The sequence below is a fragment of the Chenopodium album genome, chromosome 20, assembly GCF_948465745.1.
Source record: "Chenopodium album chromosome 20, dcCheAlbu1.1, whole genome shotgun sequence".
Lineage (NCBI taxonomy): Eukaryota > Viridiplantae > Streptophyta > Magnoliopsida > Caryophyllales > Amaranthaceae > Chenopodium > Chenopodium album.
Window position 1 is genome coordinate 37,082,636 of NC_137853.1, and position 14,331 is coordinate 37,096,966.

Consider the following 14,331-nt stretch of genomic DNA (forward strand, 5'->3'; position numbering starts at 1 on the left):
ATTACAGAGTTTTAAAAGAATCTCCAGTTTCTTTCTGATTATTGAAGAAAATGCAGAGTTTTAAAGATGAATTTAACATAAACTTGTAAACTATTTTCAGATGTATTTTTATCTTTGAAAAGATGAACACCACAAAATTTATAAAACAATCTGAAAATTCATTAATGACACAAATCAGGCCAACTCTTAATGAGCAAGTAAGCATAAGAAATCTGCGATTGTAATATCATCAAAGCTTGTTTAAGATTATATGAGCACCATGCTGAGGTTGTAGAAATATCGTAGTCCTTGGTGCATGAACATAGGATGGTGAAAGCTCAAAGGAAAACCGTTGAAGAAACATGCATATGGCCATTTTTACTTCGGCTATTGCAAATTTTTCCCCTATGCATATTCTTGGTCCCCAGCCAAAGGGAAAATATGAGTTATTCCCATTTGTTGCCTTGGAAATCCCTTCAGCAAACCTCTCTGGCTTGAATTCTTCAGCATCATCACCCCAAAGTTCCTTGTCCATGTGAATTGTATTCATTAAGATAGTAATTATTGTACCTGAAGGAAGTGATAATGCACCTAGATTTGTATCCTTTTGAACCCATCTTGATAACTGCATTGCTGGTGGATAGAGTCTGAGTACCTCATACAATATCATGGTCATCTAAAACAAACCAGCCATTTTGTTAGAAGATTAATCAAATTAAAATACATCATTATCAAAATGAAACCATGAAAGCTTAGAGAAGGGAAAAAACTTTACTGTCTTCAAATGATTTAAACTTTCAATGTCAGGCACATTATTGCCAAATGCTTGCAACACTTCTTCTCGTGCTCGTTCTTGCCAATCTTGATGCTTGCTCAACAGTATCATTGTCCAAACTATCAGTGTTGATGTAGTTTCTTGTCCAGCCAAGTAGAATAGTTTACACTCATCAATCACATCTTCAAGGCTCATCCCAATATGCTGATTCTTGTTACTTCCAGCAGCTTGGATTTCTTTTGAATTGGAATCCATGAGTGTACTCAATAGATCAGTCTTTACCGCTTCTCCAGCCTCAATCTCTTCCTTCCTCTTGTTAATGACTGCTCGTAATGAAATACGCATCTGGTCTTCCAGCTTCTTAAATCTCCTATTTCTCGGTGTTGGAATGAATCTAAAAGCAAGAAGCAGGGTTATAATGAGGCTTACTTTGCTTATAAAATTATACAAACACTATGGTAGCTATAATTTACCTCATTCCTGGGATATAAATTGATTGTAACATAAGAAGACCGACATCAGTCTGCTGCTTCAGAAGTTCGAATATTTTTTGTCCTTCCTTATAATTACTACCAAATGCTGCTCTAGAGATCACATCAGAACTGAGTTGCATCAAATCTGGGTACACATCTAGCTCACCTGAACCCTTTTTAGCTACTATCTTCTCCCATTTGTTGATTATTTCTTCACAACTGTCACGGAATGCTGGCAACATAAGCTGTAACAAGCATCAAAAGCAAAATATTATCCTGGTAGTTTAATGGCTTGTATAACCAGTAGTACATTACTAGGAATCTAGGAAACTTTAAAGAGGAGATTCCTTGAATCACCTATTGTAAAGTTGAAAGGCATGAAAAATCTGTAGAGTTTATGAGAAACACCTTTACTAGTAATATTTTCTAATATGAAATATTTTCTTTTCATTACTAGTACATTACTCCCTTACTAGTAAAGAAAAAGGGAGTAATGAAAAATATTTTCTTTTCATTACTAGTACAGATTTTTATAAACACCTTTACTAGTAATGAAAAGAAAATATTTCATCACGAAAAGAAAATATTTCATATTAGATGATATTGCAGAGTTTATGATAAACACCTTTAATTTCTCCACATGGAAAGCAGGGTTGATCAGCTTTCGATGTTTAGCCCATTTTTCTCCCTCAAGGTTGACAAGCCCTGGGAAAAGTTTTTCAAAAATGGGGTTCACCTTCAACTTTTGAAGTTCTTGAGTTTTGGTGAATGCCTCTCTAATCAACTGTGGTTTTGAGATTTGTATCATAGGTATAGGGCCAAACCAGATGAAGAAATCTTCTCCTACGTTGATGCCAATCATGTACTAGTAATTAGCTCATCTCAATATATTCCAAATCGATATCAAGTACGGAGTAATAATATGTGTTACGTGTTACTCTGTATGTGTGGAAATGCTATTTTTACTTTTGACTTTTTTAAGGGTAAGTATTGTCAAATTATTAACAACATTTAGAAACGAAAGGAGTAATTGTTTTACATTGTCTTTGTAATCTCCAATGCTTTGACTTTGAACTTCAAAATTAACTACTTCATTTTATTTTTGTGGGAAATTGATGGTTAGAAAATTCTCACATGATCCCACTTTACTATGTGTTCTCAGTATATGGTCAAAGTGATATAGCTAAGATATATAAAGTCAAACTGTAACAACTAATACGAAATCTGGGATATGTAATTCAGAAATTAGAGGAGAGGATAGATTACCCAGTTTGGGGGCAAGCTGATGGCGGTAAGGTTCCACTCGAGGGAAATAATCATGAGAAAAGCTATCCATGGGGTATTTTAAAGCCTCAGCACGCATCGCAGCAAAAACTTTGAGGTCTCCAAACAAGAATCTGTAGGAAGTACCAGAGAGACCTTGCTGTCTGAGCAATTTCTCCAGCTTCTTAGGCCTCAACCATACCCAATTCATCAATTTGATTAACACTGTCACGCCTAAAATACATACTACTGATAGCAAAACAGAACTTGCTGTCATTTTTTCCATTTATTTCTTGCTTTAATTGTAAGATTAATTACTAAAATCTCTTGATTTAATGAAATAGGAGTATAAATGCCTCAATTGTTATGAGAGAAAGAAAGACAGAGGAGGTTGCTTACAGCCTTAGATTAGAAAGTCAACTCCATATTTTAATATTATTGTCTTGCTAATTTTTTTAATCAAGTTAAGTGTATGATGTAATAGGAGTCATAGGACTATAGGCGTAATATTTTATTTTGTTGAAGTTTCCATATACAGGGTGGAAGCATGGAGCTTGTGTAGGGATGGCAATCCAGTCCGGATCCGACCCTACTCCGCCCCGATCCGAGGTAAAAAAATCCGCTCCGAGTCCGAGAAAAAAGTAATCCAAGTTCAACTCCGTCAAAATAATCCGACTCTGAGTCGGAGAAGGGTCAAAGTCGGATCCTACAAAAAATCCGAGAAAAAAATCCGACTCCGACAAATGTGTCCGAGATTGACGGATTTTCCGACTCCGACTCCAATAGATATTGGATTTTTGTGTGGGACATGGTGGCATTGGGTGTGGGTTGTAAAGGCCCAAATAGCCCAACATCTCAAAGTATATTGAATAATGAAAAAAAATCGGAGTCGGGTCGGATCGGAGTCGGAGTCGGAGGCCGGATATTGAAGTCGGAGTCGGATGTCGGAGTCGGAATCTAATGTCGGATTTAACCTCCGACTTTCTGTCGGATCGGAGTCGGATTTAGCATAATCCGCCCCGAGTCCGACCCGTTGCCATCCCTAAGCTTGTGGAAGTGAAATTAATACGAGATTCGTGTATATATCTTCTTTAATTTTTTTTTTTAATGGGTTCTTTTTCCAAAACAATAATTATATCCTGCACTTAAAAACATAATGCATATTCGCTTTTCAAAAAAAAAAAAAAAAAAAAAAATGCATATTCGTATTTCTTATGGAATAAGGAATAAGATCTGAATGAACGAAAATTAAAGAACGTAAAATTGTGATACAGGAAAATAAATTTACAGGGAACATGTAATTGGATGCTACATATGCCTTTTATTTGTGCTTTACTTGCATGTAAGATTACTATTAAAGCTTTATTATGCTGTATGTAAGATGTAATTGAATGCGCGCTATGTATGCTTTAATAGGAGTATTGAGTATATACTATGATTACTATCAAAGCTTTTAGGATTATATAGGCACCATGCTGAGGTTGTAGAAACAGCACAACCCTCGGTGCATGGACATAGGACGGTGAAAGCTCAAAGGAAAACCTTTGTAAAATCCTGCATATTGCCATTTTTGCTTCGATTATTGCAAATTTTTCCCCTATGCATATTCTTGGTCCCCAACCAAAGGGAAAAAAATGAGTTATTCCCTTTTGTTGCCTTGGAAATCCCTTCAGCAAACCTGTCTGGCTTGAATTCTTCTGCATCATCACCCCAAAGTTCTCTGTCTCGGTGAATAGTATTTACAAAGATAGTGACCATTGTACCCGAAGGAAGGGATAGTGTACCTAGATTTGTATCCTTGACAACTGCGCTGCTGGTGGGTATATATCATGGTCATCTAAAAAAAAAACCAACAATATTATAAGAACTTAGAAGACAGATCTAAAATAAAGCATAGAAAAAAATAGGTGAAAAAAAAAACCTACTGTCTTCAATTGGTTTAAATTTTCAATGTCAGGGACATTATTGCCAAATGCTTGCAAGACTTCTTCTCGTGCTCGTTCTTGCCAAACTTGATGCTTGCTTAATACTAACATTGTCCAAACTATTAGTGTAGATGTAGTTTCTTGTCCAGCCATGTAGAATAGTTTACACTCATCAATCACATCTTCAAGGCTCATTCCAACTTGCTGATTCTTGTTGCTACCATCTGCTTGTTGGATTTCTTTTGAATTGGAATCCATGAGTATACCCAATAGGTCAGCCTTTACCGCTTCTCCAGCCTCAGTCTCCTCCTTCCTCTTGTTAATGATTGCGTGTAATGAACTACGCATCTGATTTTCCAGCTTATTAAATCTCCTATTTCTCGGTGTTGGAATGAATCTACTAGCAAGAAGCAGAGTTTTATTGAGCCTTATAACTTTGCTTATCAAATTTAAATTGCTAAGTGAATGTTGTAAATTTAATTACCTCATTCCTGGGATATACACTGATTGTAACATATGAATACCTAAATCAGTCTGCTCTTTAAGAATTTTAAATATTTTTTGTCCCTCTTCGTAGTTACTACCAAATGCTGCTCTAGAGATAACATCGGAGCTGAGTTGCATCAAATCCGGGTACACATCTAGCTCACCTGAACCCCTTTTAGCTACAATCATCTCCCATTTGTTCAATATCTCTTCACAACTGTCATGGAATGCCAGTAACATAAGCTGTAACAAGCATCAAAATAGATTACTTTCCTAGTAGTTTGGTAGCAAATGTAAATGAAAAGAGCATTATGGAACCAAAGTAGTACAACTGATGTAAGACAAAACCAAAGAGATTAGAGGAATGACCTTTAACTTCTCAACATGGAAAGCAGGGTTGATCAGTTTTCGATGTTTGGTCCATTTATCTCCTTCAAGGGTGATTAGCCCTGGAACAAGCTTTTCGATAATGGGGTTCATTTTTAACTTTTGAAATTCTTTCGTTTTGGTCAACACCTCTCTAACCAACTGTGCTTTTGAGATTTGTATTATAGGTATAGGGCCATACCAGAAGAAGAAATCTTTTCCTACATTGATGCTAATCATGTACCAGGAATTAGCTCTTCACTTATTAGAAACACACACTCCAAATTGGTATCAAGAGTAATCTATGAGAGCTGCTGTGGGTTAGTCTTCCTTCTATGACGTTTCAATTTCTCTGTCTCAAAATGTTGTTCTTAATACTAGTATTTTTTTTTTTCTTTTTAAGGTAATTACTATCAAAATAACTACTGCACAACTTAGAGATAGAGGGATTGAGACTTTTACTCTAATGACTTCAGACTTTGAAATACAAAAGTAAAGAATGTTTTTTTTTTCCTGATTTTGATGGGTAGAAATCTTTGACATGATAGAGGATATGATCAAATTAATATAACTAAGACATTTGAAGTCATGAAAGTGTAATAAGACTAATAACTAATATTTATAGTACAATTATACAAGATAACAAGCTATGTACATTAATCCAAGACCATACAAACTTTCAAGTATAATTCAGAAATTAGAGAAGAGGATAGATAGCATACCAAGTATGGAGGCAAACCGGAGGCGGAAAGGTTCCACTCGAGGGATATAATCATGAGAAATGGTATCCATGGGGTTTTTTAAGGCCTTGACGCGCATTGCTGCAATAACTTTGAGATCTCCAAACAAGAATCTGTATGAGATACCAGAGAGACCTTGCTGTTTTAGAAATCTCTCTAGCTTCTTAGGCCTCAACCATACCCAATTCACGAATTTGATCAATACTGTTACAAGTAATATACATACTACTGATAGCAAAACAGAGGTTACTGACATTTTTTCCATCTTACCTCTTGCTTTTTTTGCAAGATAGATTTAATGAATGTATTTATGTTTATAGGAGTATATATGATTCATTTGTTATGGTAAAGAAAGAAAAACGTGGAGGTTGCGTGGATTTGAATGTCAACACAATTTTTTTTATTTTTAATAATTATTGTCCTGCTAATCAAGTTCAGTGTATGATGTAATAGGAGCAATGTTTTATGTAGTTGTGGAAAACATGGATGTTAAATCAATAATACGAGATTACATGTATATATCTTCTTCAACTTTTTATTCCGAGGTTGTTTAACACAATAATTAGATCCTACACTTATATAACATGATGTATACTCTTGTTTTTAAGCGAACATAAAATTAGATTAAAAATACACAAATGAAAGAACCTGAAAATTTGATAAAAAGAACAAGGTGTTTGTGATATAAGAATATGGAACATGAAAATGGGATACTATTTGCTCTCTTTTATTCGTGCTCTTTTATATAAACTATGTGTATTATCTAAGTAAACTCTTACCAGCATAGCTTCGTCTACTGATAAGGTTTGCATCTCACAACCATGAGGTTGTGAGATCAAACCCCACTAAAGGCACTTATGGAGGTGGAGATTCTCTTACCACCACCCCCCTCCCCCTCCCAAAAATGCCTAGCCCGCTAACCCGGACCGGGAGGACTTGTAAGAGGTTCTAACCCGGTAGGGCACTTCTCCTTACCAACAAAAAAAAAAAAAAATGTTAGATCTAATTTGCATGTTTAGGTTAGTCAAATTTTGGCTAGCTACATTTTTTTCTTAGCTGCTTTAGACAAATCTATTACAAATACTTCCTTATTTTTCAATGAATTTACAGCACTTGCCTAATTAAGATGTTTTGAAATACTTATAACACTAGTTTAATTTTGACAATTTTTTTTTTTTTTGAAGGGTTGTAGGGAAATTCAATTGATTTGAGAGTTTGAATCAGAGTTGCAAAATCATCTACACCTATGATACAAATCGAGCCAGATGAACTATTAAGCAAGTAAACATATATGAAATCTGTGATTGCAATACCATATCAAAGCTTGTTTAAGATAATATGAGCACCATGTTGAGGTTGTAGAAACATCAGAAACCTCGGTGCATGAACATAGGACGGTGAAAGCTCAAAGGAAAATCGTTGTAGAATCATGCATAATACCAATTTTGCTTCAGTTATTGCAAATTTTTCACCTATGCATACTCTTGGTCCATAACCAAAGGGGAAAAATGAGTTATTCCCTTTTGTTGCCTTAGAAATTCCTTCAGCAAACCTTTCTGGCTTGAATTCTTCAGCATCATCTCCCCAAAACTCCTTGTCTCGGTGAATCGTATTGACATATACAATGATCACTGTACCTGAAGGAAGTGATAATGCACCTAGTTTTGTATCCTTATGAACCCGCCTTGACATCTGCATTGCTGGTGGATAGAGTCGGAGTACCTCATACAATATCATGGTCATCTTCAACAAATCAACAACAACAATATTAGAACATAGAAGGTGGATCAAATTATAAAATCATTCATTAGTAATAAAAATATGCATTTAAACATACTGTCTTCAAATGGTTTAAACTTTCGAAGTCAGGCACATTATTGCCAAATGCTTGCAAGACTTCTTGCCGTGCTCGTCGTTGCCAATCTTGATGCTTGCTCAACATTATCATCGTCCAAACAATCAGTGTCGATGTGGTTTCTTGCCCAGCTATGTAGAATAATTTACACTCATCAATCAAATCTTCAGGACTCATCCTGACATGCTGATACTTGTTACTGCCAGCAGTTTGTTGGATTTCTTTTGAATTGGAATCCATGAGTATACCCAATAGATCAGCCTTTACCGCATCTCCTGCCTTAATCTCCTCCTTCCTCTTGTTAATGATTGCTTGTAATGAACTACGCATCTGATCTTCCAGCCTCTTAAATCTCCTGTTTCTCGGTGTTGGAATGAATCTTGAAGCAAGCAGCTGAGTTATCTTAGCCTTACTTCGCTTATCAATTTCAATTAGCTAAGTAGATTATATATACAAATTACCTCATTCCTGGGATATATACTGATTGTAACATAAGAAGGCCTAAATCAGTCTGCTCCTTAAGAAGTTCGAATATTTTTTGTCCCTCCTCATAGTTACTGCCAAATGCTGCTCTAGAGATCACATCAGAACTGAGTTGCATCAAATCCGGGTACACATCTAGCTCACCTGAACCCCTCTTAGCTACAATCATCTCCCAATTGTTGATTATCTCTTCACAACTATCACGAAATGCCGGTAACATAAGCTGGTAACAAGCATCAAGAGTAACATGTCATGTCATGCCGTGTTGTAGAACAGTCCGATGCCATCTTTAATCAATACAAGTATAAAATAAAAGTGAAGAGTTCAAGGAAATGACCTTCAATTTCTCAACACGAAAAGCAGGGTTGATCAGCTTTCGATGCTTAGCCCATTTCTCACCCTCATGGCTAACAAGCCCTGGAATAAGCTTTTTTAAAATGGGGTTGACCCTCACTTTATGAAACTCCTGCATTTTTGTCAACGCCTCTCGAACCAAATGTGGCTTTGAGATTTGTAACATAGGTACAGGTCCAAACCAGATAAAGAAATCTTTTCCTACATTGGTTCCAATCATGTCCTACAAATTAGTTCATCATTTAAGTTTAAGAAAAAAAAAAAATTGACAGTTGGAAATGTCCTACATGATCCCACGTTATTAACTTATTATGTGTCCTTTCAAAAAAAAAAAAAAAAACTTATTATGTGTTTTTCTTATAAGTTCATGATGATCAAAGTAATCTAAAGTCAAAGTGTGGCAACTAAAAGAAAATCCGAAGAAGTGTATGTACATTAACACGTCCAAGATAAGGTAAACATCATCTCATCAAGTGTAATTCAGAAATTAGAAAAGAGGAAGCTAAGATTACATACATACCAAATCTGGGGGCAAATTGATGGCGGAAAGGTTCCACTCGAGGGAAATAATCATCGGAAGAGCTATCCATGGGGTGTTTTAAGGCCTCAGCACGCATCGCCGTGAAATCTTTGAGATCTCCAAACAAGAATCTGTAAGAAGTGCCTGAGAGACCTTGCTGTTTGAGCAATTTCTCTAGCTTCTTGGGCCTCAACCATACCCAATTTACCAATTTGATTAACAATGCAGCTACTAAAATACATATTACTGATAGCAAAACAGAGCTTGCTGTCATTTTTTCCATTTATTTCTTGCTTTTTTGTACTGAAATCTCAAGATTAAATGAAGCTCTTAATTTCTTTAGGAGTATATATGATTCATTGGTTTGTGTAAATCCGAAAGTCAACTCTCATATTTTTGATTTTGTCTTGGTAATCAAGTAAAGCAGTGTATGTTGACATCGTCGTAACAAGATTAAAATTTTGTTTTTGTTGGAGTATGAAGTTTCTCAATCCGGGGTGGATGCGTCGTGAAGAAACTCATGGAAGTGAATTTAATTCGAGATTACGTGTATATATCTTCCTTAAATTCTTTTTATGCCGAGGTTGCTTAAGACAATGATTAGATCCTAATACATGACATTATTGACATATACGCGTAGTTTTGAAAGAAATGTAAACTTAGATTCAATTGAAAGAAAGATGAAAAATATGAGTAACATGCAGTCATTCATGATAATATAACAGAGAACATTAAAAAAAGAGTTGCAAAATTAGGTTGCTAAGATCGATCTAGTAACTTGTCAATATATTGCTGAAAAGGCGACACGAGGCATGGAATTAGAGCTTGTTTTGTGCTCTATATCAATATATCATCCTCATGATCCCATCATTATTTACAAAGAAAATATTGCTACTAAACTACTAGTCTAATTCATGAAATTAAACCTAGCTAATTAAAGTTGAACCAAGTAACTCTATCACACAATATTCTGTTCTCCAAGCAAGACTAAGCTTTCTATATACCTTTGAAGGAATTTTACGGGTAGCCAATTTATGTTAGAGAGCGTCTTCGATTCTTGATGAAATTCGAGATTGTACGAACTCGATCCCTTAGGTAAGTTACGAAACCACAGCTCAATCTTGTTACTCGAATACATATGACCTTCAAGCTTGATGTCCACATTGTATGTTTTAGTCCAATTATAACGCGTACCGAATTTTTCAGCCTTCCATACACTAGCATGTATTCTTTTACGCCCATAATAATAGTCTAAAATTGCCAAAGTATTGTCCAAAACTGCTGAGCATCTCTTGTGTTCAGCTACGACGCTACCGTCCTTCATGTCAGGCAATTCGATACAAGTAAAAGCCTCGCTCGAAAAATCAAAACAGAGAAAATGCGTCAAATTTGATGTCTTTTTTTTATCAACACTTCCAAGCCAATAAATCTCGTTGTCAAGATTTACAGGCGTTACAAATTGTGTAAAAGAAATTGTAGGACTTGGAATTTCCCTCTGTTTCGGGTTTAACCACGAACGATTTCGAAGATTATAAACCTTTGTATCGGTCAAGTATTTCACCAAACGTAACGCTAATACCTTGTAAGTGTTACTCGTGGAATCAAACCCGAACCCGAATTTCATATTCTTATACCATCCTTTTGGTAGAAAACATGGGATTTCTAAGACCTTTTGGATGATTGGATTCCATAGTACGATTTTCGGCTTGTATCCATTGAGGTGCATTAGTAACACCCCATCAACATAATTGACAACACGGTTGACACTTGAATGGTTGAACATTGTTGGTGTAATGAGTTGAGCTTCTTGAGTAAACGTATTGGTTCGACATAGAACCATCTCTCCGTGCTCCTCTTGACGGCACAAGTAATACTTGCTTCGACAACCGCGAAGTGTAAGTTGTTGTTGTTGATATTGGAGATGAAGTGACTTAAAATCTTGATTGATGATCATGGAGTTCCATTGTTTGCAAACACGCCTTAGTTGTAGTAAAGTTTTTACCCGGAATATTGCAAAAATTTTCATAAGTAACTCAGCTGGTAATTTATCGAACACCTTTCTCTTCTTCATCTTGGTCATCGACCGATGATCCATGGACTCAAAATCGACAATGACGATCGACTTCTTTTGAGGTATTACTGATTTAATGAGGGAAGGAGAAAAACTGATTTTGGGTTTCTGGATTGAATAGAAGGTGGTTAAGAATGGAACATTGGTAGAACAGGATATTTATTAAAAGTTATTATTAATTTGGTATATATGAAATACTAAAATTTTATCAATAATAAAACTCTATGCTACAATTTTATTTTATTTTAAAAAATCTATCCAAAGTTAGCAAACTTAGTATCACATGTGTCACAATAATATCTATTTTTCGCTTACGTGGTGCAACACTTGGTGAAAAACTAAAATGCCAAGTAACACTGTCTCGTGACCTGGCTGCAACACCGACTTTATATATTAGTGATATGAGCTTTTACATTTTTGAAAATTGTTAGTAATTTTTTTTTACAAAATGAATTGTGACATGACAAGCTTGTGTGACTCTATGCTTTTGAATTTTAATTTATTAAGGAGTACTTATATTAAGAATTGATGAAAAAAAAATTTAAATAAACAGATTAATTAATATAAGATTGAAAGCTGTATCTTTAAAAAGTTCTTGTGTCTAACAAAACTTCTTATACCTTTCTCGGCCTTTTGGCTAAAATCAATTGTCTAATAAAACTTCTTAGAAAATTTTATCCTAAACATAATTTGTGGTTTCAATGGTGTTTTAAGTGGGATCAATGCTAAAAAAAAAATAGAAATTATTTTATACATCTGTGCACGGTGCACTCAAGGGTATTTATTTGTTCATTTGATGATAAAATAAATCATCATCGAAATGAGCAAACCAGACATGACAAGGTTATGTGACTCTTTAATTATGCTCTTGAATTTCTATTTATTACGGAGTACTTATAATAAAAAATGATAAAATTCTATGATAAAATTCTTTAATTATATAGGTTAAGGTAGACTGAAATCTAAAATTCGTATAAAAATTATCATTGAAGAGTTCTTGTATCAGAAAATTTTATCCTCGCATAGCTTGTGGTTTCAGGAGTGTTTGGAGGTGGGTCAATGTCGGGAAGATAGGTCAATAGTAGAAATCCGATCACAGCTAATATTTTACAACATTTTTTATTAGGTTGTTTCTCATAAAAATAGGTTTTATAAGGTATTAATTGAAAATTTAAATACATTCCTTTTAAACCGCAAATTGTCTAATAATTACAATAAAGTTTGGATATAGAAAATGATGTTTTGCAATATATTGATAGAAAATTAGTAAAAATAATTTATTTTTTCAGTTTAATATATATATATATATATATATATATATATATATATATATTTAAAAAAATTTAGTAAAAATATTTTAATTCCGTAAAAAATAATTTCAATTAAATGAAAATAAGGTTAAAATATACGGGCCAAAGTCACCTAATTTGCTAGTGCTAATGTTAAGAGAAAGCCCATAAACTGACTGCCGAAGTATGGAGTAACGTTAACAATTTCATCACTTTGGAATGTCTTGATTACATATTATGCGAAACTTCCCAGAGAAGTTTTTTTTTTTTTTGAAAGAAAGAGAAGCTTCCAAAAGAAGATTAAATTGTGAGTTGAGTCATAAACTCAATAGGGAGGTTGAGGGGTTTCACAGAAAATAAACGTTAAGAGTGAGAGAACTTAAATTTTGGGCGGTGCTGCCTCTATCAAGTGGTTCGATCAAGAGGCAAACGTGGTTCGATTTTGCTGAAACTTTGAGAGCTTGTTCGGGACATACGGGGGTTCATTTTAGACGTTAGAAGATAACAAACGTTTAGGTATTGACATTCTTTGCCTTTAATTTGTTTTTCTTGTTAATTTTCTATTGCATGAATTTCTTGTTGGTTGTAGCCTTTGTTAATTAGACTAATTTATGTGTGTTATATATTCAATTTGCATAATAATCACAAGTCCTGTTGTTTTTATTCTTCACAATCAAGGGTTTTCTATAAATTGTGTGTTTGTGATGCCATTGTTAAGCTTTATTGTTTGCCATAATTGATAACTCTAGTCACTTTGTCACAATAGTTAGTCATTTAGTACTCACCTGACCTTCATTATCCCATTTAACAAAAAAAAAAAAACAAATCAAATTTCCCTTTCTTCCTGTTCATTAATGGCAGTGCATGAAGAGGTTGGAAGAATGTTGAAAAGGAGAGATCTGCTTTAAGGTTAGGAATGCAATATGGTAGATTAAACCGAGTTAAGAATGTGGGAGATAAATTAGATTTTTTTTTTCTTTTTTTTTTTTTTTTTGAAGCAAATTAGATATTTATTTTGGGAATTATTGAACTTTTCACCAGTTTTTTTTTTTCAAATTGATGATGGTGATTATGATATATTGGGTTAATTTAGCATTTTGCTAGGAATTGTGTAAGGAAGCTTTCTTCTTAGAAGGTTGAAAAAGATTATGTATAAAATGGATTTTTTTTTTTTTTTTTTTTTTTTTTTGGGTGTGTCCTTAACTTGAATTAACCGGTTGTAGCAAGTTTCAAACGGTAAAGTTACCTCCAACCAACTTTCCAGTCCCCTATTTGCTACTAGTGAAAGTTCAATACTCTCTTTACAAATTTTGTCAAACTTTAGTACTCTATTGTAATATCAACTCTCTTATTTTTGTAGCCATTTAATGGTTTTGCTATTATACTTGGCTATATAATCTTTGGTGAATGGAGCTGTGTTATTTGGTTGGTTATGTTATAAAATTCGGGTGTTTAACATTCTACTTATTTGTAAGTACTTGCAATTTAAATTCAAATTTTAGATTATTAAAAAGAAGTATTAAACATTACATACGATGATATCATAAACTTATTGTTGAAAAAACATGACACGACATGACAATGATTGATTTATCAATATGCACCCGTTAAACAAGTTTAGGTCAAGAATGCGCACAAGAATGGCTTAATGAGGTTGATATGATAAGCTCATCAAATAAATTGTAATTGTAATTGTAATTGTAATTGTAAACCTTAAGTATAAAATTGAAATTACATGCATGCTTTAGGAAA

The 14,331-nt window shown here is 34.2% G+C and overlaps 3 protein-coding genes and 1 pseudogene across 3 annotated transcripts; all 4 read right to left on the reverse strand.

The window, feature by feature from the left end:
• Positions 1-199: 199 nt before the first annotated feature.
• On the reverse strand, positions 200-2,776 carry LOC145598952 (cytochrome P450 CYP72A219-like). Its single transcript, XM_081655351.1, has 5 exons — positions 2,494-2,776; positions 1,853-2,070; positions 1,228-1,472; positions 755-1,148; positions 200-655 (listed from the first exon to the last, which is right to left on the reverse strand). The coding sequence occupies exons 1-5, from the start codon at positions 2,774-2,776 to the stop codon at positions 230-232; spliced, it is 1,566 nt and encodes a 521-aa protein (XP_081511477.1). The 3' UTR covers positions 200-229.
• Positions 2,777-3,899: 1,123 nt separating this feature from the next.
• On the reverse strand, positions 3,900-6,272 carry LOC145597155 (cytochrome P450 CYP72A219-like; annotated as a pseudogene).
• A 934-nt stretch (positions 6,273-7,206) lies between these two features.
• Positions 7,207-9,502, reverse strand: LOC145599099 (cytochrome P450 CYP72A219-like). Its single transcript, XM_081655511.1, has 5 exons — positions 9,220-9,502; positions 8,683-8,900; positions 8,324-8,568; positions 7,845-8,241; positions 7,207-7,750 (listed from the first exon to the last, which is right to left on the reverse strand). Exons 1-5 carry the CDS (start codon positions 9,500-9,502, stop codon positions 7,325-7,327), a joined length of 1,569 nt encoding a protein of 522 aa, XP_081511637.1. The 3' UTR covers positions 7,207-7,324.
• Positions 9,503-10,177: 675 nt separating this feature from the next.
• LOC145597156 (putative F-box protein At3g21120) lies at positions 10,178-11,314 on the reverse strand. Its single transcript, XM_081653315.1, has one exon. It carries the CDS (start codon positions 11,312-11,314, stop codon positions 10,178-10,180), a length of 1,137 nt encoding a protein of 378 aa, XP_081509441.1.
• Positions 11,315-14,331: the final 3,017 nt, after the last annotated feature.